Raw genomic sequence first — 27,942 nt, 5'->3', positions numbered from 1 at the left:
CTTGGGCTTAGGTTCATAAAAAAAATTTTGATTTGATACTAAGACATTTTCATATATTTTTTCGACGTTTCGGCAGGAACATGACTTTTTCAAGAAGTAATATTGACTAAAAAAACATTTTATGACAGACATAATACGGTTTAAAAGTTAAACTTTTGACTTGCCAAGCATGTAAAAATTCGGTACTAACAAGTAGACGTCACAATTAAAATAATATTAAAAATATAGGACATACCCACTAAGTCACTGCATGTAAAATGTATTTTAAATCTAATGTGTTGTTTATTGATGTTAGTTTATCGTTTAAACAATCAGTTATTTTAACATCATAGGCGTTCTGAGATTGTCTTTTTATGTGTTTTTAAATTAAGTTAAATTATATTTTGTTCAAATTTTTGACATCTTTTTTATCATTTATTGCATTATTATTGATCTATATATATATATATATATATATATATATATATATATATATATATATATATATATATGTATATATCTAAACTGAGATTCCAAAGATCTCAGTCTAGAGCCGCCGTCCGGTCCCGCTACCACGATGCAGCCACATGATTGGCCAGCGCGCGCTTCTTGACGTTCGCGCCACGGAGTGTGCCGATACGACAGGTCACCGCGACTATAAATAGAGCGGTAGCGGAGTAATCGTCGGATTCACTCCCCGCCTCTCGACGCGTTAGTGTTCTGAGCTGTTGGACGTGAATCCCTGTCCTGGCATTTGGTTTTCACCTCTGGCTGCGTTAAGTAGTTGAGTTACTGTGACCAAATGCCCATCTTGGTAGTTAGTATTCGCCTCTGGTTGCGTTGAGTAACTGAGTTACCGTTGCTAACTACCCATCTTCCTGTCTTTTGTTTTCTTTCTCTTTTTTGTTCTCCTGAAGAAGCTACATACAATTGTAGCGAAACGTCGAGATGAACCCACTTTTGGGTCACTCACAAATGACACGGTCCAAACCCGGAAGACGAATAAACTATAATTCTGACTCTGGCCGTGGAAGCCTACGATTTCATTTCAGTGCCAATACTGCTTCGCACAGTGATAATTCTGAAGTTGACGATTTTGTTGATAAGCTTATAGATATGCCGTTATTACCATTGATCAAGAAAAAAAGATTTCATAATTGTCACACACTTCAAAGGAGATTACATGCATCTCGAATACGGATTAATCTTCTGAAAACTCGCATAACAGCACTAACAAAGAGACTGGTTAAGATTAGGACAAAATCTGTACAAACTGCACCAAAGCCACAAACTCAGTTTTCTGCTGCAGTTTTTCTTGAACACTTTGCTAGCATAACGTTTATTGGACTTGATACCATTGTAGTTAAATATCGATCTAATATTTTTAAACTAGTATTGTTGGTTCATACATATATCCAACTCATACATTGCTTATTTTAGTTAATGAAAACAATGTTACAATTAATTTCTATAACTATTAATGTAAACAATTTTGTTTTGTTTTTTTACCTTGAATTATTATTTTGTTAATATTGTCTATGTGTAGATATTACAATTTTGATAAGTATTATATAACTATTAAAATAATGCGAATTTAATTTTTGCAATATATATATTACTTTGTAATTTTAAATTATTTTATTAATAAATAGTTCAGATCGGGCGAGTTAATTGAAAAAAACATTCTCATTTATGTAAACAGAAATACAAAAATAGTCTTTATATTAAAAAATAAATAAATAAATAAAATAAAGGGTACTATTTATTAAAGTTTTCTTAATTATTATTCCTTTTATCCTAACACATAGATTAATTTGTCCCTAAATATGTGTTGCCTCTTGTTGCATATCGATCTGTTTATTTGTTTCAAAACCATTATCAAAAAATCATATCCATAAATTTAGTATATTTTCAAACGTCATTTTAAAGATTAAAAGATTGAAAATTTAATTTCCTCAAAACATACATAAAATCATTGTTTAAAAAGATTTTCTTTTTTAAACAATGATAAAACTTAAGTCTAGACTTCTAGACTCCGCATGAGTGTTCTAAGACGATAGCAATCGAGTCTATTTCAATTAAATATTTAATCCTTTTCTAACAAATCATATAACCAAATTAAATTCCAGTAAACTAATAAAAATTTAAAAAAAGGCAGCATTTACCTACTTCGTTTAAATAGGTTACTGACCGATTTAGATTTAGCAAGTCTCAAAGTATAAAAACAATTTGAAATATTCGCTCGAAATAGTTAAATTATCTTTCACAAGACGCATACAACGATAATAACAATAAGCATTTTATTTAAGTCTTATATTTTCTTCACGATCTGGCATCCATGTACAGGTTTGCATAAGTTAACAGACAGCTAAAAATATACTCGAGTAGAATACTGCAGAAAATTAAATTTCTGTTAATAGTTTTTAAAATTTTTGACTAGAGGCCGCCAGATGACGGCAGATTGAAAGTCAAACTTTTGTTCCATAAGGATTGTCTAACTAGTCCTATTTAAACAATGTTCTAGCAATAAGCTGACTAGGATATTTTTTCTAATTTATCTGGTTTGTGCTCGTTCTTTTCTACGTCTCCTCAAAGAAAAATAATTTTGGATGATTAATGGTGCTTGATGGAATTCTTGGTTATGATAACCAAATAAACAAATCTTTGGTTATACACATTTTTACATAATTTATACAAAAAAACATTTTTTTAAATTTAATAGAGTAAAAGTTTACCGTTACACCAGACCTTGCATAATAGTCGCCGTATTTTTTCTATACCTCTTATGGTATACGCTGCGCAACCCGAATGGAAAGAATTATTAGGCGCACATGAGATAATTAGATACATTTCACTGAAGGAAAATCCCTATAAAAGCAAATTTCTTACATTCAGATTTTTTACAGTATGCGATTCTAATATGTGTTTTCAAATAAGATTTGCGAAATTTCATACTTTTAAGCTTCAGTGTGCAATTTCATATGGTTTTTCAAGTAGTCGGCTGTAGTAAACTGCTTAAAATAAACTTGACAATTAAATACCAACTGTTTCAAACAAATTCTACATTCTTAAAGTTTTTCTCCAGCGTGCATTCTCAAATGTTTTTTTAATAAACCTGTTCGAGCAAACTGTTTAAAACAAATATCACATTTGTAAGGTGTTTCTCCAGTGTGTGATCTTAAATGGATTTTTATAGAAGATTTTTGAGAAAAATGTTTGGAACAAATTTCACACTTGTACAGTTCTCCAGTGTGCACTCTCAAATGTAATTTTAAGTGGCTTGCTGTAGTAAACCGCTTAAAACAAATTTCACACTTGTGAGGTTTTTCTCCAGTGTGCACTCTCAAATGTGCTTTTAAATTACTAGGTTGAATAAATTGCTTAAAACAAATTTCACACTTGTAAGCTTTTTTGTTAGTATGGACATTTATGTGTTCATTTAAATGACTTTTCCGAGCATACTGCTTAAAACAAATTTCACACTTGTAAGGTTTTTCTCCAGTGTGCACCTTTGAATGATTTTTCAAAATATTCATTCGAGAAAACTGCTTCAAACAAATTTCACACTCGTAAGGTTTTTCTCCAGTGTGCGCCCTAAAATGAACTTTCAACATATTCATTCGAGAAAACTGCTTAAAACAAATTTCACACTTGTAAGGTTTTTCTCCAGTGTGCACCCTTAAATGATCTTTCAAAATACTCATTCGAGAAAACTGCTTAAAACAAATTTCACACTTGTAAGGTTTTTCTCCAGTGTGCACCCTTAAATGATCTTTCAAAATATTCATTCGAGAAAACTGCTTAAAACAAATTTCACACTTGTAAGTTCTTTTTCCAGTTACCACTTTCATATTTTTAGTTAATGTTTGTCCTTCAGCTTGTGGATTCATGTAATTTCCTGGGTGAGATGAATGTTCAGTTAGTACCTCCATAATTTCCATTTTGTTCTCTTGGAGATAATCTAAAAATAAAACTGATTATAATATACTACATAATTGAGTACAACGGAAAATGTGTATAAAAACAGAAATGTGATAATCAAATTAAAGATTAATAAATTGCGAGACATATGAAGTGTACTCAAGAATAGAATATATATATATATATATATATATATATATATATATATATATATATATATATATATATATATATATATATATATTGTTATGATTCATTTTATCCGCCAAAGATAAAATTAAAATTACTAAATAGACCATCTAAATAGATTTTCAAGATATCCTGGAGAGTTGTTATGCTATGTAAAAATTAAAAATAATATTAAAAAGATATTTCAAAGAAACGAAAGTCCATTATCTTTAGATTACCTGTAGTAAACAAAATTTAAGATATGCATAAATTATTTTCTTTGTAAAATATATTTGAGTGAACGTAGTGAATTGAACAATACGACCGGGTTTTCCAAATGGACTTGTACAGTGAATAAAGACAATAGGGTAGAATTTAGAAATTATATTTCTCCGTTAGTTCTTAAGAATTTGTAGAAACCGATTAGCATGTTAATAGTTTGTAGAAAATTTATAATTGTAGGAAAAATTGTTGTTTGTCATCTAAATGAGAGATGGTGGGAAGTATGAGGAACTCTGATTGAAGGATATTGAAAAAGAGGTAGATGGCTATGTAGGAATTAGAGTTTAGCTGGATTTTTGAGGGAGAAAATAGAATCAGTTGTTTTCCAAGGGTGCAAAGCGAACAGTCGTTGTTCTTTGGCGGTTCCCAAGTGATGGTAAGCATTAGAAGTGAATGTTTGTGAGTTTTCGTGGACTAAGTGTATCCTGACGGAAGCTGATCCAGTAAAATATTGTAAGTCATACTTTTCTACTTATATACTCCAAGAGTCACTGTTCAGGCCGAAACGAGAGATTCAGTTTATCGAGAGGAGAAGAGGCTAGCATCTTTTGAACGATACGTGCATCTGAAGGAGATCATTGAAGACGAGAGGCTCGCAATAATTTGTTGTAAGATTGCTGATTACCTAGGGAACTGCTAAGAATAGATAGTGTAGGCTACAAGGAACAAGGATTTGGACAACTCATCATCAGAGAGTTTTTTTTACCATTCGTCAGTTTTTCCTTTATCAACAAAGTTTTTTTTTAATTGCTTCAGAAAAGATAGAAATATTTATCAGGAGATATAGAACAACAATTTTGATTTGAAATTTTAAATTATATAGTATATAACTTTAATTTTTGAAGGTTCACGTACGTAGAACAAAATTTTGATAATCATTGTATCAGATATTTTTTGTTTAAGATATTTGTTTCCTAAAACAGGAAACGTTTGTCGCTAAAGGGCAAAATAAATATATTCGCAGAAATTGAAAAGTATCGTTTAAGTTCGCGAAAAGTTGTCAGAAAAATACGGGACTGGGGAAACTCAAATTAACGATATTATAAAAAAATAAGTGAGTTAAACTTAAAGCAAAAACGAAAGTTTCCGAATATATACAGGGATGAGTGCCTTAAGACCCTCAAAATAACGCAAAAGATAGAAAACATAATACGTTGTGAAATAAAAAGAGATGAAAGTAGTAGAGGTGAGAAATTATCGATATTAACCTATAATTTACTTTACATTACATTAGAATTATCGAAAATTTCCCACCTTTAGACGTTAGCTTATGAGCTGGTTGACTTCAGTCATAGTTATACCACAGTTTAACTACAAAACAGTTTCTTTTTTATACTATGGTTATACGTACCACGTAATGTAAGTAAAAACAGTTTAAGTAGGAGTATTTTTATCCAACATTAAAGTATTGATCAATAATAAACTATGATTTGAGACGTCGCATACACTCTTCTCAATACAGAATTATCATAGCTTGTTATTCTGTATTCGTCAACACAGAATTAATTATCAAATTACTACTAATTAAACTGTTTACTTACATTTACTTTATTGCCTTCAATCAGTTTTTACTTTATGCGAAATTTAAAAAATGTAAATATTCGACGTCATACTTGTAATATTATGACTGAGTCAACTAAATAGCTCATAAGCTAACATCTAAAGGTGGGAAACTATCGATGGTCCTAATGTAATTTAATGTAAATTAGAGGTTTCTATCGATAATTTCCCACCTCTACTACTTTCATCTCTTTTTATTTCACAACGTGTTATGTTTTCTATCTTTTGCGTTATTTTGCCGGTTCTTAAGGCACTCATCACTGTATATATATATATATATATATATATATATATATATATATATATATATATATATATATATATATATATATATATATATATATATATATATCTAATTAGCCTTCTTCGGTCCATCTTTGGACATAGGCCTCCCCAATTATTTTCCATTCTTCTCTGTCTGTCGCTACAGTCATCCACCTAGAGCCCACGTGCTTCTTGATATCATCTGCCCATCTCATGTGGGGCCTTCTTCTGCTTCGTTTATATTACCACGGTCTCCAACTTATAAGAATTTTGTTCCATCGGTCTTCTTTTTGTCTTATATTGTGTCCGGAAAATCTGCATTTCAATTTTGCAACTTCTTGTATAACATCCTTCACTTTTTTTCTCTCTTATCCACTCGTTTCTCTTTTTATCCATTAGTCTTATGTACAACATTTGTCTTTCCATTGTTTTTTGGGTTTTTATGATTTTGTCCATGTTTGCTTTTGTAAATGTCCACGTTTGGGAACCATAAGTTAGAACAGGGAGTACGCATTGATTGTATACTTTGGTTTTAAGATGCTGTGGATATCTTTTGTTTTTAAGAATGTAGCTTAGTTTGCCAAATGCCGCCCATGCGGCCAGTGCTGCCAGGTCTACCGTTTTTACGGTAGATCTACCGTTTTCCACCTCGATCTACCGCTCTACCGTTTTAACACCTTATTCTACCGCATTTTTTAATTTAAAGCATTTGACAAAACATAATTTAATTGGTGATTATCTTTTTGAGATTTTTTGTTTCTAATTTTAATATTTTTTTAAAGAATATGAGACGTTGGAACGTTAAATCCCTGAATCCTACGTGGTGCCTGACTTGTAACGAGACGACGATAATTCAGTATTATATTATAAAGTTACTTATTGCACATATTCAAGTGCTCTGTGGCGTGGGTAAATTATATTAAGTGTAGATATATTTAATACTTAATAATGTCTGACAGTGATAGCAGTATACTAGTGCCAAAGTTGTGAAAAAAAGAAAATATTCCCAGGTATATAAAATCTCATGGGAAGATGAAAGTAAATTTAAAAGCTGACTTGGAAAAAGTAAAAGTCCTGAGTCACCTCAAATTAATTACCTATATGCAAATGTCAAATCTCTCATAAAAACTCTTTTGGACTGTTTTATAAAAAGAGACATCATTGACAAAACCGCAGTATTGGATATAGATTATAAAAATCCCAGAAATATGTTACCCATTCAGAAGATGTATTTTGGTTCTGACATTTCTACGTCTAGTGTAAATAAAAATGATTTAGAATTTGTAAAGGTAAAGTGCTTAGAATTTTATATACAGGGTCTGGACCAAGTATTAAAAAGGTTTCCCATAAAAAAAAACGGGTGTGGCAGTCCAAGTCCAGTGGGACTGCCGGTGGAAGTTACACTTCTATATACGCATTCGCCGTTGCAAATTTATTTGGGAGTCAATATGCACAATCATTACATATGTAATTCTATGGGTAAGACATAGCAGAAAGAGAAACAGAATTAATAACAACTTACTAACAATGAAGGATTAAATCAATATTTTGATGAAAATGTATATTTTTCTTTTCATATATGTATGAAAGGAGTTGAATGCAAAAATTTTTTTACACATACTTTGCAGTAAAATTCATTGTTTATTTTGTTATTAATACAATACAAATTAAACTTCAATATTCATAAGTATTTAAAAATGACAATAATATACATAAAAAAATACACTACAATACAGTGCAACATAATTCCATATAATAATACAATACAAATTAAAATGCAATATCCATAAGTATTTAAAAATGACAATAACGCAATAATATTAATAAAAAGTCCTACCCGACTGGGAATCGAACCCCGGTCTCCCGCGTGACAGGCGGGGATACTGACTACTATACTACCGAGGACATGACAGATACGGATTTCAAAATTGACAGTTCTGGATCATACAGTGATTTATTGAGATTATTATTTTGAAATACAAAAGACTAACATAATTATGAACATTTAATAAATAATACAAAACATATCACATAAATAATAATATTAATAAATATTTTATTATATGTATATTATAATATGTATATATATATATATATATATATATATATATATATATATATATATCTTTATATAATATGTATATATAATATTAAATTATATATACAAAAGGAACATTTGTATATTCGAGAGAGGAAGAGAGAGAAAATTCTTCTTCTGTCTCTCTCTTACTCATTATCTTACATATGTAATGATCTCACAGATTCACTCCCATACAAATTTCCAACGTGGAGCGCGCGTATAGAAGTATAACTTCAATAACATCTTGGAAGATTTGCAGTTCATAAATCCTAATTTGGTGCAAAGTAGAAAAAATAATTCAATTGCACATATTTCACCAAAATTGGGCAATATTGGGATAATTGATAAATCAGGGCGATCTTCAATCATTAGATAATGAGTGGAGACTTTTACGAAACACTGAGTTGCCTGAATCTAATGATATATTAGCATTTTGGAGTCAAGTAAGTGAAATGAATTATGGTAGTGGACTAAATACGTTCCGCAATTTATCCTTACTTATTTTTAATGTTACCGCATTCGAGTGCAAATGTAGAAAAAAAATTTTCGGTTGTAAATAGATTAAAAAATAAGCAAAGAAATAAATTAAACACAAATACTTTGAGGCACTACTACATAGCATTAATAGCAAGAGAATAGTTGACTCCGACGGAAGTTGCTATATTTTAAGGTAGAAAATGATATGCGAAAACTTCTTAATAAAAACATTTACGAGCAGAACTCGGATATTGACGAGATGTAATGGTTGATTTTTTTATAATTCAGTGTTGTGTTTTGTTTTACCATATTTTTTAGGTTTAGTTTTGATTTTAGTTAATGTTTTTGAAGTTTATTTAGGTTTGTTGCAGTTTCGCAACTGTTAATAAACATTTATTAAATATTAAGACTTTATGGTAGTTTTGATTCTCCCCGTATATCAAGATTTCATGTATAAGGGTGCATCTGGGTTAAAAACTACATGCTACGAGACAGGCAATCTGCAAAATGAAACAGATGTGTATTGGAGATAAGCGATGCATCTACACAATCAGAGTCGAATTTTATCTCTCAAACCACACACATGTGTGTGCGTTTGGGTTAAGAGTACCTTACGACACTTGCCAGCGGTCCTTTGACCGAGGAAGTCGGTTTGATGCAGAAAAGTTGAAATTAGAAATTTTGTGGTTCCTGTTATTCGTCGGTGAAGACATATTTTTTTGCGGTGGCCGGAGTGCCATCTTCTCATTGGGTAAGGAACAATACACCATTAATCTATGTTGCTGCATATATCAAGTACGTTTACTTGATATATAGATGTCATATTTGCTTCGAACTTTTTATCAGTTGTGCCGCGATCGCGATTGAACTTGATCGAGAACATTTCATTACCTTTATGTAGATTTGTATATTTTTCATATTATAATAATTTCACTATTCTTTTGTATATATATCACAGTGTTGTGTATTTTATTACCTAATATTAACTCATAATGTGTATTATGAGTATACTTTTGCATTGAGTTTAATAATTTGTTTTTATATGACATATCGTCGGTCCAATTCCAAAACCGCGAATGTGCCAAATTGCCCATTTCCGCTTTATGTTATCAGCGTCTGTAATTATATTCATAGTATACGGTGACAGAAGCACGAAAGAGTTGATCTATCCCCTCTGCCCCCCTCAACTGGAACGCATTCCACGAAAGCGTCAGTTGGAGATTTACTGCCATACCGAATAGACGAATGTACCACGTTCGTGCTTTTGACGTTGCAAGTTATTTTACTATTTAAGATCCAAATTAACGAATGTGCCACATTCGTTGTATTGGCAGTGTGAATAATTTAAGTTTCAAGGTATTCGTGAATTTAGTGATCTTGTTGAAAAATGACCTCAAGGATAGCAAGAATAATGAAAAAGTGCCGAGAATTAAAAGATCAAGGTAAGTAAATATGTAATAGTAACTCTTATAAGGCCCAGTCTTTTACCTCCGGATAACTAGATATTGGGAAGTTTATCTGACAGATCGGCGTGTCTGTAATCTGTCAAAAAAACTCCCCGATAACTAGTTATACGCAGGTGAAAAGACCGGACCTATGCAACTTATACAAACTTCTTTTGTGGCTCGTAGATTAGTAAGTTTTAATATTTTAAGTTGTCATAACTTTGTTCATACACATTTTTTATATAAATACCTGTGTTATGATTTTTCTTTTTTCTGTTTTCAGATAATCTATTTTAACGAAGTTCCTTTAAGAATCACCATCGAGCATCCAGATGTACCTCAGTACCATGTAATGCAAAATGTACAAACATACACAGGTAAGAAAACATTAAAATCTTATTACTCCTATACAAGTTTTTTCAGTCATTGCCGGCAAAAAAATAAAAAACCTAAAAGCTATGCTATGGCTGGCTTTTGTTTAGCTGTATGCACTTGTCAGCAATTTTCGATGTTGATTCTGAATAAATTGGTCTAAAAATCATGTCTGCATAATTTACGGACATTAAAACGTTTTTAAATGAAAATGGGAATGTGAAGAAACACGCATTCAAAAGTTCATTTTTATTTCAGGCGATATATCTGACCAGCACATGTCAACACCTCTTCTGGTTAACCATCCGAACAATCTACTCCCAGCTTCGCCACAAACACTACAAGAAGATTTGATTGTGTCTGATTCATCTTCAGATGTCTATGAACCTTCACCTGCGTCAGACATACACAGTTCATTGGAAAGTGATATTGAAGGTGTTGCTGACCATAAGAGAACTATACTAACAGACATAACACCTAAAAATCTGGCGAAAAAAGAATCTATGAAGAGAAAAAGAAACGAGAAGTTGTGGAAGAACAATGTTAAGAAAATAAAAAGGCTTAAAGGAGAGTCTAACGTTGGCTAAAGGGGAATCGAAGTACCTTCATGGCCTCTTTTGCCAGCACCTTGTCTAAATAAGCAAAAACATAAATGTGCAACTTTAATTTCCGAGCAAAACCGAATTAAAATTTATAATGATTTTCGTATTTTCACCTGTAATAACGATCAACGTCAATTTGTGTCTAATCACATTGAACAAAAAGACAAGAAACGCACGACAAGAGGAATCGAAAATTCAAGAAAAAATTACACCTACGTTTATAGTCTTACAGTTGATGGTATTAACTTACCGTATGTAGGGAATTTGTCATGGCCACATTAAACGTGACAGACGCCTTTATGCGAAGTGCAATAAACAAGCGCAATGGAGTTTTAGAAAAAGATAAGCGCGGGAAACACCAACCATCAAACAAGTTACCCCAGGATGTCGAACAATTTATACGAAACCACATTCTATCCTTTCCAGCGGTAGAATCGCATTATTGTCGTAAATCGAGTACAAGAAATACCTTGACTCATCTCTTAATATATCAATAATTTACAGGATGTATAAGGAGTTGTGCAGCACTAACAAAGACAAAACTGTATCATTTAAAAAATATCGCCAGATATTCTCCGAATATAACTTAATAATTCTCTCCCTAATATTCTCCGATCATAAGTTTCTTGAAACGGGACACACTGAAATGGAATGTGATTCCATTCATTCAAAAATAGAGAAGAAAGCAAAATATGTACCCGTTTATACCCCCGAGGGTTGGGCGCAACTTATAAGAGATGCACGTATCACACCATCTCCCTCTGTTGTAAAGTCTTTGACGTTTGATGTCTTTTTAGATTTTAAAGGGTTTTTAAATAATAATTTCTTCAAATTAGGTGAAATTCCTTGGAGAAAGCTTTGCTGTCTTCAATATATTAAAGAAAATAATGTCATAAAAGTTCTTTACAAAGTAAACTTTGCCGATGATTTTATTGAAGTGGACTACAAAAAAACACGAGGCCGCCCAAAACGAGCAGAGTTACAAAAGGCCTATCAAAATTACTTACCCATCAGCGAGGCAAAATGGAAGGACAGATAAAATTTGGGTTTTTGGGGTTTTTCAAAGGATTTGACAATACCAAGAGGTTACCATGATTTTTACGGCTCTCTAAAAAAAATCAAACGGTGAGGGACAATCTACCGGAACCCGATATTGGTGAAGAATCCGATAGTGACGAAGATTAAATGTTATTGTTTTATTAAGTTTTTAAAAAGAGTATACGACTATCATTTATTTTAATTTTCTTCTATAGAGAAAGAATTTTTGTTTTTCTTAGAAAACTTTGACGTTTGTTTTTTATTTTGTTCAGTCCGATGATAACAAAAACTAAACTTTTATAATATTGACTTATATTCTCAATAAAACTAGTTCATTTTATCAATAATATGGTTTTATTTGTTTTAACGAAACACAGTATGTCTTAAATTTTGAAAGGCCAAAACAACGAATATGCATTATTTTTTGGAAAAACAATAAAAATGTAGAAAATTTTCAGCCGTTATTATTTAATGCTGTATAAAAGTAATTTTTCAATAGTCGTTAGTTTCGTAAATTGAAATTTCTATTTTTAACAATGTCCCCAATGTTTAAAACGGCTTTTTCTCAAAACATCAAATATGCACATTCGTGACTTTGGCATTGGACCGACGATATATATTCATATTTTTTATTTTTTGTATATTATTTCTATCTATAACGTGGTATATATACAATCGACAGTTTTGTTTTGTTTATGGTTCTCTTTTTGTGTGTAAGTTTGTACTACATATATTCTTCTTCTTTTAAGTTTATATTCTTCTTTATTTATAATTGTAGGTATATTGGGTTATGTATATTTATGGTTTATTTCACCTCTTTTTAAAATAGAGTTTTATACAGTCCACTGGTTTCATTTCTTTTCTTTTATTTTAATATACATACCCAATCTAAAAAGGGGGAAACCAGCGTGTTCTAGATTGAACAAAATATCTTCTCTCCCCCTTTAGGATGACCAAAATTGTTATATTGAGGTCATCGTATGTGCAGAACGCAACAAGGTTAATTTTTTAATAAAAATTATGTTTTTAAAAATTTTGTATGTATTTTCTGGTGAAAATTATTTACACATGAACGTACTGTTATAAAAAGGCATTTAAATAGACCATTGGCATTAGATAATATAAAAAAAAACAACAAACTTGTGATCTTTATGGTATTTCTACCGTTTTCTACCGTATTTTTCATGTTCGCTCTACCGCAAAACGGTTCATGTCACCTGGCAACACTAGTCTAACTCGTCTTTTTATGTCTGCTGTTTGGTTTTCTTTGTTAAGTTTTATAGTTTGACCCAGATATATATAATCCTGAATTTGTTCTATTTCATCATGTCCGATCCTCATTGAGATATCTTCATCTGTATTTGTTAAGATTTTGGTCTTGCTGTAGTTCATATTAAGGCTTATCTTTCCAGCTTCTACGTCCAGTTCTTTCATCATTTCAAATAATTCTTCTTTTTTATCGATTATCAATGCGATGTCATCAGCGTACCTTAGATGGTTCAAGCGGTGTCCGCAAATTTTTATACCTTTTTCTTCCCATTCTAATCTTTTAAAAATTTCTTCCAGAGCCTGATTGAAAAGTTTCGGTGATATTGTGTCACCCTGTCTCACGCCTCTATTTATTTGTACCGATTTTGTTCTTTCATATACTTTAATTGTTGTTTTGGCTTCCTTATATATATATATATATATATATATATATATATATATATATATATATATATATATATATATATATATATATATATATATATATATATTGGCTATTAGTTCCGTATATCTGTGGTCAATTCTGCTGTTAATCAAAGAACTATTCACTGCCCAATGTTCGACACAGTCGAAAGCCGTTTCGAAATCTATGAACGCTATATATAGAGGAATGTGGTATTCATTTACTCGTTCTATAAGCATTTTCATACTTAGTAAATGGTCACTTGTGCTGAATCTCTTTCTAAAACCAGCTTGTTCTTTCGACTGGTAGGTATCCGTCGAATTTTGTCGAATTTGAAAATTTTTGTTAGTTTATATATACATTGAGGAGTGTTATAGGACGGTATTTCTATATACGGATAATTCTAATATATACGGATTCCTTTCAGTTGTTTGGGATGCTTTTTTCTTTTAATATTGTAACGAGATTAAATAAAACGAGCGGTTCGAATTTATGTAAATATATTTATTTATAAGTTGACAGCACGATTATATCTTATCAACTAAAACTACCTCAATCATCGTTACTTTATTTAATTACCACTTTTCCACCATATTTCAGCATCTCTGCAGTTATTCCATCTTTTCCAGGCGATTTGTTGTTCTTCATTTCTTTCAATGCCTTCTTTATTTCTGATTTGCTTATTTCTGGCTGTAGCTCTGAGTTGACATTTTTTATTTTAGCCTTAAGTTGGTTATTGTTTTCTTGATTTCTACATATTCTATAGATTTCCTTTTGCCTTCTTCGTTCAGCTTCCTTCTTTTATCTATTTATATCTATCTATCTATTTATAAGCTTCTTTGTTTCTGTTGATATATAGTTGTTCTTTTTTAGATCCTTTTTTGCTATTTCTTTTCCTGATGTAATCATCGTTGCTGTAAATATGTTGTCTATTTCGTCTATATCTTTATCATCACTGTCTAATTTTTGGGTAAGTTGTTCTTTTAATAGGTCTTTGCATATCTCTTAATATTGTCCTAGTTTGTTTCTATCTACTAGATCCCAGTTTCTAATTATTTTTCTTTTCATTTCATAGTTACCGTCAATACTAATTTTTGCTCTGACCATCCTGTGATCGCTACCTGTTGTGAATCTGTTAGGAACTGTTACATCTTTAATTATATATCGTTCCGTGGACAGTATGTAGTCAATCTCATTTTTTGTGGATCCATTAGGGCTGATTCATATCCATTTTCGTTGGCATTTGTTTCCAGTTTGGCATTGAAATCTCCAATTACTAGTGTAAGACGATTTTTATGTTCTTCCATAGCCTTTGATATATCTTCATAAAATAGTTCGATATCTTCGTCATCATAAGCTGTCGTGGGGGCATATACTTGGATAATTTTAATTGATGTTCTTCTTATTTTAAGTATGACATAGGCGACACAATCTGATATACCTTTGATAATTTGGACATGCTTACTTATAGCTTTATTTATTATAAATCCTACTCCAAATTTAATATTCTTTTCATTTCCTTTATAATACAGTAGATTACCGGATTTTAGCTGTATTCGGTTTTCTTCTTTTCGTCGAGTTTCTGATAGGCCTATGATATCCCATTTTATGTTTGTTAATTCTTCTTCCAGTTCATGTACTTTTTCATCCGTGGACATTGATCTAATATTGTATGTCCCTCTTGACAGGTTGACGGATTTTTTTGATTTATGTTGTGCTCGTGTTAGTGGGTTTTTGTTTTTATCTATCAAAAGCGAATTATTGCCTCCCCCAGATACCGTGAAGCAGACCTTTGAGACGTGGGATTCAGAAATTTTCTTACCCACCTGGGGACCATTTTCTTTGGTTTTATTATTCGTCATGATAAAAGTGGGGGGAGGGGGGCAATGACAGTTAAAACACCACGCTTGCCAGGCGGGTTGATGAGTTAGTTATCAGCCGGCCATTCTAGGTCAGACGCTGTTTGTAGCCGTCCACTCTGGATCAGACGCTACATTTAATTTTATACTAACCCTAAAATCGGGGGTGCCACTTCCGCCAAACACACCGTACCCAAGATGTTCTTCTCCGCCGTGGATATCGTTGTGGTCTTCATCCGTGACCCTGGACAAGGGACCCTAAGCAGGTACTAGTTTCCCGGATCAGGAAACTCATGGAATCTGCGGAGGGCAGGGACTGATTTACTTTCCCTGGTAGGACTGTCCAAGGGAGTTCCTACCCGCTACCCTTGTATATATATATATATATATATATATATATATATATATATTATATATATATATATTATATATATATATATATATATATATATATATATATATATATATATATATATATATATATATATATATATATATATATATATATATATATATATATCTTAGAGCTAAGATTAATACTATTATCAAAATTAATATTAAACTCACCGGTCTTCCGGGTTGAACCGCGTCGATATCCATTTTGCCGAGCTTTCGACATCCTCTCTGATGTCTTCTTCAGGCCTTCCGAGGTCTCAGTCTCCCGAGACTTCAGACACTACTACACTCACTAGTCACTTCTAGTTCACTCACTAGTTCACTACTACGACTGGGGCCAGGGGACGGTTCATTTATACCGTCGATGGTGACGTGGCCTAGGTGGGGGTTAGGGTGGGGATTGGCGCGAGAGTTGGCGCGAACATTTCCGACAGTCGGATTTTGATTCGAGGATGGAGGGGGCGATATTTTGTTTATGAGAGGTCTCCATGTAGAAGGTAACCGTATGGCGTCATCTCTTTTATTAAAGCAATTTGGTCTTTTTTCTATTTCTATGGCTTCTCGGATAATTCTTGGTTTATAAAAGCGGATGGGGGCTATGGTTCTGGAGTTTTCAAAATCAATTTTTTGACCTGTATGAAGATGGTGTTGACCGAAAGCTGAAATTGAATCGGAATTGCGAACAGAAATGGAATGTTCATAAATCCTATTTTGAATTATACGTATTCGTACGTATTCTACGAATTCGTAGTGATTCGAAAAAGGAACACACCTACCGTCTAAATATTTCGTGTTGGTATCGTGTGACCTCACGGACTATGACGCGGATGACGTGCAACGGTAAGTAAATTAGATGAAGTATATATATATATATATATATATATATATATATATATATATATATATATATATATATATATATATATATTGTTATGATGTGTTGTTTGTGAATGATGAGCAATAAGTATTTTTAATAATATAATATATAGGGTTTTTATCGCGGTTCTCAAAGAATTAGTTTGTAAGTACTTTTTTAAATTATCTTTATTATAACTACTATGAAACACACATACATATCTAACCTAGCCAATGTAAAATTTAAACAAACTATCTTTAAAATTGAAATTGTTATGACACTAACTAAATTATATTAACAAAATTTTGTACCTTTCTTTCACTGAATGCCTAAATGAACTGTTTTCCACTATATAGATTCTAATCACCACTGAATGTCTTCGTGCTTCGGTTATCCTTGTTTTTGTGAAATTACTTTTTCCAATTATCAGCTTCTACCAATTTAAGATATATTTTTCTTCACCAGCATTTATAAACCACCAAGCAAACCAGCAAACAGCATTTATATTTATTCTTCTTTTCAATATACCAATATCCAATTATTATTAAGTTGATTTATACTAATCTCCAATCATAATATAATTTTAATTTCTTCCAATATCCATCCAATATTCTTCTAATATACTTTTTTAATCTTCAATAATTATTTGTGTATAATTATAAATGTGCATTAAAATATATGCATAATTTTTAATCTTCATTTAACTCACTATATTAAACAATTGGACTATTTGTAACTGATTGACTGACTCCAACTAACTTTCATATTTCTTACTAAACTGCCTGACTGACTGACTCCTGAATCCAAATCACCGGGTATTTATATCTTTTTGGATGTTCCAGAACCATCTGGTAAGAAATCATGTTCGATTTGTTCTATTTCTTCTATATGGATGTTCTCGAAAAAAGTATATGTTCGATCCACAGACATACCCATTCTTTCGAGAATGTTCGACCGTAAACAAAGGTCAAATTCTGCATTCTGGAGAATTCGTTAATTTTCTATTGATAATTTTGTTGACATTTAGGCTTTTCAGATCAGAATAAACACTTAAATCAGTAAATATATATAAATTAAACATTTTAAACTAACATTATTATTATAACCCCACTTTATATTCCTAATTATTTAAAATGTCACTTGGAGAGTAAGTATATCTGTCTGTCACTCACATATGTATAGTTGGTTGCCTAGTCACATGGCTCACTTAAATATATCTACCACATTATAATTACTAAAATACAACTTTTTACAATTATTATCTGCTAATTTCTTAAAAATGCCCTCACATAAATAATTTTTATTAAATTCTCTAGTATATAACTTCTTAAAATAACCAAATACTTTTTTATATCTAATATTATCTAGTATATAATTTATAAATTATTTTCTTTAAACACCAATCATCACAATATATATATATATATATATATATATATATATATATATATATATATAATATATATATATATATATATATATATATATATATATATAAGCTAATAAATAAAAAGATAATTATTTAGTAAGATGGTACGAAACTGAAAAAGGTATTCTACTAAATGGTTACCGGCTAAACAACATCAGATATGCAGATGACACCATAACATTTGCGGAAAACTTAGAGGACCTACAAGTTCTTATGAAAAAAATCACATATTACAGTCAACAATATGGACTGAATATAAACGTTAAGAAGACAAAGCTGATAATAATAAGCAAGAAAAGGATAACAGAACGTCAACCAATCCCCTGTAGAAAGAGTAACACACTACAACTACCTCGGCACCATAATAAATGAAGAATGGACCAACAACCAGGAGATTAGAGCACGCATCGGAAAAGCTAGATCCACCTTCAATCGGATGGGGGCCTTCTTCAAGAGTCACAACCTCTCTCTTGATACAAAAGTAAGAATGCTGCGATGCTACATCTTCTCTGTTCTTTTTTATGGTGTTGAATCGTGGACTTTAAACGAAGATATGTGCAGAAAACTGAAAGCATTTGAGATGTGGCTATATCGGAGAATGATTACGATCCCGTAGACTGACTGAGTCACAAATGAGGAGGTCCTCAGAAGAATGAATAAGAACCGAGAGGTACTGACCACCATCAAATCTCGAAATTTACAGTTCTTCGGGCATATTATGCGAAATGAATCCAGATATGCTCTCCTTCAAGCCATCCTGCAAGGAAAAATATTTGGAAAACGAGGTCCAGGAAGAAGAACATCTTGGTTAAAGAACCTCAGAATCTGGGTCAATACAACATATGTGCAGCTTTCCCGCACTGCTGCAGATAAGATAAAGATTGTCATGATGATCGCCAACATTCGTAACGGATAGGCACATCAAGAAGAAGAAGAAGAAGACGGTACGCCTCAAAAATGCCCAATTTTTTGGACTTAAGCGAAAAAGTGAAAAAATCTCAAATTTTAATGTTTTCTTTACTTCTTCTTAGAGTGGTTGGCAATCATAATGGCTATTTTTGTTTTTGAACTTGCTGCTCTAAACAAATCAATCAATCTGCATTGATACCAATCACGTAGATTCTTCAACCATGAGTTCTGCCTTCTGCCAACAGATCTTCCTTGAATCTTTCCCTGTATGATGAGTCTCAAAATTTCATATTTTGGTCCCCTCACGTGGCCTAGGTATTCCAGTTTTCTGGTTTGTATAGTGGTGATTAGTTCTGTTTCTTTACCAACTCTCTCCAGTACTTCTTTATTTGTAATTCTATCAGTCCATGATATTTTTAATACTCTGCGGTATAACCAGAGTTCGAAAGCCTCGATTCTTTTTAAATTGCATTTTTTTAATGTCCAAGTCTCAGCTCCATATAATAGTTTCTTTACTGGAAACTAGTAAAAGTGCCCAAAAAATACAGAAAAAATTATTACTAACCAAAAAAAAATTACGTAAAAATCAAAGAAAAGTATATTTATGTCTTAATAAAAAAAAGTAACTAAGTAATTAAAACATAATAAATATCACTGAATTTTACTATTAAATTGTGGAAAATACGTAATATTGTTTAAAATAATCAAGACTCTTAAAATTTCAAAACAATATGGCGGACATGCGCAAGAAATTAAATATATTGTACATTCGACATTGTTGCCACTTTTAACCTTTAAAAAATCTAAAAATTTAATTGAAATTACTTACCTTAATAAACAGGTGAATGCAATGTTAATAACCAGGGCCCCCAATTTTGACAGTGTCTCATATAATCCTGAAAAACTTCTCTGCCAAACGAGTACCAGTCAACCATCGACTTAGAAGAAATCCCGAACTCATCATTTACGAATTCTTGCCTAGGTGACTTTAAATATAATAAAGTTGCCACCAACATAAATATTTTCTTTACCGGTAGTTTACACGCTTTCAAAAAGGTAAGCGTTTCTTTGCCGATAGAGTAAATCCACAGCTTTTGGGTATATTTTTGTGTCTTCTTAGTCCAAGTTTATTACACCTAAACCTACTTTCGGCGTTAATTCGCAACTCGTTGGCGCATCGACACACCATTTCGTCTTTTTATCACATCATGTTTAATAATAAATTCTTCTGCACTACCTTTATTTAAGCACAACGCAAAACTTTCAGTAAATCTTAGTATACATTGTATTGTATCAATCGCGATTGATTCGTTCGTTTTGATTCAATCACTTCAAAGTATTGAACGACCGAATCCCGCTAGTTCATAACGATCCGATCGTGCGGTGACAAAAATCTATTGATAGACCGCCGATCGAGATCGAACCAAAACAAAATCGCACAGCCAATAATCTCATTACTTACGGTCTTCGGTCTTTCCTCATTTGCGACGAAGAACGATATATGCCATGCGGCTGAACGATTTCATTCGTTTGAATGATTGAAAAATTAAAATACTACCTATTGAATTAAGAATTGCGTGCAAGGCAGCGACTTAGCTACAGACCGGGAGTATTGGAGTTGAAAAATATTCTATAGGGCCCAAGCGATTGCTTCCGCTTGTGTTGTTAATAGATATTAGGTAGATAAAATCAAAAAATATCGCAAAATTAAAATTTACACAATGATAATAAATATTTATATTTGGATTCAGCACATATTTCCATACAGATTTATAATTATTTCTGAGTTACACTAAGAACCTAAAAACAAAAACATAATAAATTTAGTTTCTCGAATATTTCTTAAGAATCTAAGCCCTACTCGCACTAACATAAACATATGAAGGACAATGAAGGTGAATACACATAACATGAAATACGCTAAGCAATACTACCGGTTTTCAGTAGATTCAGCTCAATCAATCGGTTACTTGTTATTTGTTTTAAACAGCAAGGAAAAGTATTGAAATAAACGAACGATTGAAATGATTCGATCGTTTTCAGAGTCGGTCACTGATTGATTCTGTCCTTGTAAAATGAACGATTGACACAACACTAGTATACACCCACCACATTCTAAGTATAGCTTCCGTTGGTGACGAACAAATAAGAAATAGGTAGGTCTTAAACGCTATTTTCCACCAATATCTCAAACACAATTACCAAATTTAGATTTTTTCAAAAATATTGCAAATCTATAGTACACTTTAATGCAAAATATTTTCATATGAAATTATCTTTTATCGTGTACATGGAAACGCAGCCATAAAGAAATTTCATTAAGGAAATGATTAATGTCGAGTATGTTGTATTGATTTCAAGAGAATACCTAGATTCTTAACCTAACGGTTAAGTATGTCTGGAAATCCCATAGTATTGATTTATTGAAATACTATACGTATAATACATACATAAATTACTCTGACAATCCCACAATATATATTAACCGTACCGATACTCACGTACCGATAGGTCGTACTTATCAAAAGACGCCGGGTTGGTTAATCCACGGTTAATTCTTTCCGGTCAGGCGGGTTCTTTTTGATAAATTTGGTAAATATCGTTGAAGGCACGTTATAGTATTTTTCTGAGAGAACTTAATCCAAAAGGATTTATCTTTCATCACGTCCTAACTAGAAAGTTACCGTTATTTTCGATATTCGTTCTGACCTTTTATCTTCTTAGAAATAGGTACAGGCTGGCCTGTCATTTTTAAGTGGGGGATATGCCACCTTTTTTTGGGTAGTTTGGTAAATTTGGAGAGGAAGAAGATTACTTCTGGCAGGGTGATCTTTGAGTAAAGACGCTTGCTTATATTACCGGCTCTGTGTTATCTTACCGTCTCTGTGAATATTTTCTTTAAGTGTGTATACACTTAACTGTTTCAGTTTCTTAATCTAATACCATATTAGATTAAAGATTAGTATAAACTACCTTTAAATTAATTAACTTCAGTGTTTAATACAAGTAAAGTAATTAGCTTCAGTGAAGAGTGCAGCAGTCATCAAGGTTTATCGGAAGTTACCATAATCATATTATCTTCAACTATCTGGGCGAATCTCCGTCTACTATTTCTTCTCCTGTAGTTAAGGTTAACTACTGAGTTAGCATTCAATCAAGGAACAATTAATTTTTTAGGTTGAGTTTACCGAAAGTACAAGCTGATTATAGCCGCAAATGTCAAACATGGAACAACAAATTTTGGTATAGCAGTATTGGCATGTTTTTATAATATAGATGCTGTATGCTTCAAATATAAAAAGATAAAGCTTTCGAAAAGTACATTTTGTTTATATTATGTTATGAATTCTGTAATTTTTGATTTATATAAAACAACAATGAGTAAATATTTGTTTCTTTGTAGATTAATTGCAGTTAATTATTAGACATTTTTTTAGCAATTACCCTTTGATAGATTATGGGATAGATTTGGCAATCGTCAAATCAGCAGTTGCCAGGTTACAACAGATGTTTACAACTAATCTCGAAAGAGACAAATATTTACTCGTTATTGCTTCATATAAATTAAAAATAGCAGAATTCATAAAAGAGTATAATCAAAATGTACTTTTTAAAAGCTTTATCTCTTTATATTTGAAACATACAACATATGCACTATAAAAACATGCCAACACTGCCAAACCGAAATATTTTTGACATTTGCGGCTATATTCAGCTTGTACTTTCGGTAAACTCAACCATATTTTAATACGAACGTTCAATCAGCTATTAAGAACTTCTAAATTAGGAACATTCAATTCTCAGTTAATCATTAAACAACAGTGCGATACAGATAATAATCTTGAAAACAAGTGCGGGTTGGTTTAATTTTTATAATACAGAATTCTTGAAACCTTTTTGTACTCTTAAGAATTTAAATTTAATCATTTTGTTATTTGCTATAAATGTTATACATGTTTAACCAGTTATCTCGAGATAAGCCCATAAACAGCAAAGAGAGATTTATATCAGCTTTAGTTGAATACTTTTAAATACTATCAGGCTCTCTTCGCTAATAATTTAAACTTTGCATGATTTTATTATATTATTGTATTTGTAAAGGTATTTCCTAATTATAATACTGTGTATTGTTATATGTATTCCACCATTTAATAATTGATGGTGCTTTTTTTTTGGTGCATGTGTATACATTCAGCTGCCTATATCATAGTGGTGTTGTTTTATCAATGAATTTTATTTCTCGACTCCTAATAAGTTTCCTGATATAACAATACCTCTAAATGTTTGTTTATTATATTAAATAATTATTATACCTTCGACCAGAAGAAAGATCAGGCTGATTAAGTTCCGTAGGTAAGTAGGTGAACGGAGTCCACCTAATATATTTATTATTTGTTTATGTAGTGTGTTGACCAAATTTATTTAATAATTAACTATTGATATCTTTCATTGGATTTGGTCTCAGACCCTAAATATCTTTCCTTATCTCTTTTTCGTTCCTAAGGTTTCTTAATTTTCCCCTTTAACCCCAAAAAGTTAAGTGGCGCCCTTTTTCTATCTTCATCATCATCATCATCATCTTGGTGCTACAGCCCTTAGAGGGCCTCGACCTTCTCAAGCTTTCTACGCCATTCTATTCTGTCCCTCGCTTGCATTTTCCAGTTGACGACTCCGATCTTCTCGGCATCTTGTGTTACCACGTCCATCCACCTCAGCTTTGGTCTACCCCATCTTCTCATTCCCACGGGTTGCGCTGTTAGAATCTTTTTTATCATCTTTTTCTATCTTATCTTTGGTAATTTTACCCATCTATCTTTTTGTTTATTTCTGTATCTTTTCTAATATATTATCTTATCCTGTCCTATCTTTACTTATTTCGTCCGTTTGACCCATTCACGGTTCCAAAAGCTAGTTTCGAACCCACGACTCGCTCTCCACCAACCATCTGGCTGTCGTCCGCAGTGTCTCCATTGGTGACCTTTCTAGCACCATCCAAAAAGGTTTCCGAGGTTACATTATATTTAAAAAATGGAAAACAATTTAACCCAACCTAACTTAAAATCAGACTGGGAAGCTCACAATTTTTATTATTTGAAAAATTTTGGTAATTACTTACATTATTGAGGATAGTCGGATTAGTCTGAAATTTGGACAGTGGATTATGTTTTATTTTTTATTCACTTTTCAATCTATACATTTTTTTACACTGAGCTATAGTTTTTCTGTATTTCGCATTTAAAAAACTGATATTTTGACATAGATTTCAAGATGCCGCCGCCATTACAGCTGCTGTCAATGATGTGCGTGTGCGTAGTACATATTTCTTGATCCAATGTTGCCACACTTTTTAAATATTTTGTTTATTGTGAAAATATTATTTCTCAAGCGTCTCAAGTACAATAATAAAGGAATAATGATAATGAGTATCATTTCCGTTTTCTGTTTCTAAGGGATTCGTATAACTGTATTTCATTTGTTATTCACTTATGTTATTACATATAGATTATAGTTTATTTCGTTTTATGTTGTATTTAGTTGGATGCATTAGTTATTAACTTCTTTATTAATTTACATAGTTAGATGTGATTATATTAATTAAGATTAGGTTTTAATTTTTTTTTATTGGTACCCCATTTTGCTTATTTAAAGTACGCCGTAGCGTGTTTAAATTCAACTTTCAAAAACGCGTGTTTTAAAGTTACCCTGGCAACATCAACAGTTTTAAATATTTAGCTGACCTGACAGGAGTACATAACTTGTAATGTCAAACAAATAATATAGGAATAAAATATTAGTAACAAATATTTCAAAAGCTTTATTCAAATATTTGGAAATCTTAATTGTCCCAATCTTTTAATCTTATACTTACTTAATATACTATACTGATAACGAGTTTGCAAAAATACTAATGAGTCCAATTTCCGTTTTCCCATGCCGTTGCCATTAAACTGATGAGTATTTCATTTTATGTTGTATTTTGTTGGATGCATTAGTTATTAACTTCTTTTTTAATTTAAAGTTTTAGATGTGATTGGATTAGTTTAGATTAGGTTTTATTTTGTTATTTAATAGTCAATAATGATTTTTACAAAAACACTAATTCTGCAACCTGACAACAGTGTTTAAAACTTAATTTCAATATATTTACTCCACAAAAAGCAATATTAAGTCATATGTGGTACACTTTTATTAGAACTTAAAAATTTAATATATTTACTCCGCAAAAAAACAATATTAACTCATATGTAGTATACTCTTATTAAAACTTAAATTCAATATATTTACTCTGCAAAAAAAAACAATATTAAGTCATATGGAGTCTCTTACTAAAATTTAAATTCAATATATTTACTCCGAAAAAACAAATATATATGTGGCAACATTGAACCTTCGCAGAATATTGTATATTGTGCGCAAACGCGCTTGACTTATTTTTCCAAATAAATGAATTTTGGCCATTTTACAATATTTTATATTTTTGGATAATTTAACGGGGAAAATAATTGGTATTTACAATTGATTTATAAATTTTATGTAACTACTAAGGCTGTTTCGTCTTTTGATAACATTTTTCTCTTGTTATTTTTTGATTTCCTATACTTTTTATGATTTTTTTTTCAATTTTTGTTACATTTTTTCACTTTTTGTATGTTTCCGTAGACGTAAACATGAAAATTTTGCCTTTTTTCTATTTTTCAGGCTAAGTCCAACAAAAATTCGCATTTTTAGGGACCCCCACTAATGTAAACAAATACCAAAATTTTAATCTAACTTAACCCTGATAAAAAAAACAGAAATTTTCTGTTAAAAGTAAGTATGAATAAAATGTTATATAATTAAAAATTAAAATTTTTATTTTTCATAAGAAAACATGTTTTGTATAACTATGGCAACACTGGTTACGATTACCCTTCTTGACCGTAAAGGTCGTGGCCTATTATCGTGCACGTTGCGTTTCCAGCACATATCGTTTCCGAAAAATATAATTTAAATGGTTTTAAATATGAACAACGCACACTGTCCGGAACATTGCGTTTCAGACACTTGTTCAGTATATTCGAACACAATATTTTACTGATGCCGACGGCTGCGTTACGAGTCGTAACCGGTTTGTAAGGATAATGTTAATTAGATACCCGTCGTTTTCCCCTTGTTGTTTATTTAGGTCTTTGTTTGATTTTGATACAGAGTATTTAAAAAAAATAATTTTCGAGGCTGTTTTTAATAGGAATTTAATAATAATTAATAGGTTAAAAAGTCCTACTTGTTTATCACTTCCGTGAATAATTGTCACAAAGCAATAAAAACACATGCATAAATGACAAAATAGCCTCGAAAATTATTTTTTTAAATACTCTATATCAAAATCAAACAAGTTCCTAAATAAACAACAAGGGGAGAACGACGGACATCTAATGCACATTATCCTTACCAACCGGTTACGACCTATGTCCCGGACAGTGAGCATATTTAAAACCATTTAAATTATATTTTTCGGAAACTAAACGCTATGTGCTGCAAAAAAGAACGTGCACGATATAATATGCCACGACCTTTCGGTTCAGTTGTCATTTCTTGTTGTTTCATGGTAAACAATGGCGATGGCTAAGACATATTTTAAATGGAAATTACATAAAAAAACGTTTTCCAGAGAATAAAATCCATTGTACAATCGTCAGTACGTGAAGCAGAATTCATTGATTTAAATTTCATCTCCGTAGACATCGTACCGTCTTACTATACTAATACCGATAAAAAAAGTTATTCCTATTTTTACTACTTCTAAATTTGAGATGACTTGTTACTAACCTTTTTCGTTTTTTTGGATTCCTTCAAATTGGTTAAGTTTATTCCCATGTTCTATTTTAGCATTTATAGGATGTTCCTTTAAGTCTAAACACTCATATGTGTCATTTGCACTTTGCCTGTTGGATTCCTCCTTAATTTCACATTTAAAGCCTTCCAAAAGAGCACCATCCGGGTCATTATATTCTATTTCTACCTTACACGTTTCCCCGCTAACTTCTTGTTTTACTTCCATTTGATTATGTACACTTGATTTTATGTATTTCAATAACTTTCAATAATAATTTTACATCAAAAAAATGAAATGAACAATTCATGAAACACATGTAAATCAATCAATGACAATAGGAGGAGGCGGAGGTATAGCACCAAAGAATATAGACACTTATAGAAGAATTGTTCACTGTTATTTTTGAATGGTAGCAAAAAGTGGGCCATAGATAAAGAAAAATGGGTCGAGTGGAACGCACGTGTTGCACGTGGTACCACTAAGGAGCGGTTTGCTTCTAAAATATGAAAGAGTGGGGCAATAAATGCAACTTTAGATATTTTTATATGTAGATGCCGCGTGGTCGTAGAAGAGGATTAAATTTTTGCGTTTTATAATTTTTTTTAAAGAAAATAATATTATTTTAACTTTTAATAAATTAATCTTTTTAGAAAAATTATTATGATTCAAATTTTTAATTGAAATATGTACAAATCTTAAGTATAAATCAGTTTAAGACTATATTGTAATAATTTCACCAATATTCATTCATTGCGAAAATTATGTTTTAGATACTACTAGTTGTTATTTTAAAACAAGATTAAATAGTACCCATACA

At 31.4% G+C, this 27,942-nt stretch overlaps 1 protein-coding gene across 1 annotated transcript; it reads right to left on the bottom strand.

Annotated features, from left to right (window-relative positions):
• Positions 1–27,942, bottom strand: LOC140431382 (uncharacterized). The gene is made up of 2 exons (XM_072519322.1): positions 27,119–27,942; positions 1–3,940 (listed from the first exon to the last, which is right to left on the bottom strand). Exons 1-2 carry the CDS (start codon positions 27,348–27,350, stop codon positions 3,048–3,050), a joined length of 1,125 nt encoding a protein of 374 aa, XP_072375423.1. The 5' UTR covers positions 27,351–27,942; the 3' UTR covers positions 1–3,047.

The sequence above is a fragment of the Diabrotica undecimpunctata genome, chromosome 1 (genome assembly GCF_040954645.1).
Source record: "Diabrotica undecimpunctata isolate CICGRU chromosome 1, icDiaUnde3, whole genome shotgun sequence".
Lineage (NCBI taxonomy): Eukaryota > Metazoa > Arthropoda > Insecta > Coleoptera > Chrysomelidae > Diabrotica > Diabrotica undecimpunctata.
The sequence above is the reverse complement of the archived record's forward strand: the minus strand, read 5'-3'. Positions and strand labels throughout refer to the sequence as shown.

Bases quoted from the DNA above. Each gene is read 5' to 3' on its own strand.
- LOC140431382 (XM_072519322.1), bottom strand. From the start codon at position 27,350: ATGGAAGTAAAACAAGAAGTTAGCGGGGAAACGTGTAAGGTAGAAATA. The intron at 3,941-27,118 runs GTTAGTAACAAG...TTTTATTTTTAG, and splicing joins AATCCAAAAAAACGAAAAAG to ATTATCTCCAAGAGAACAAA.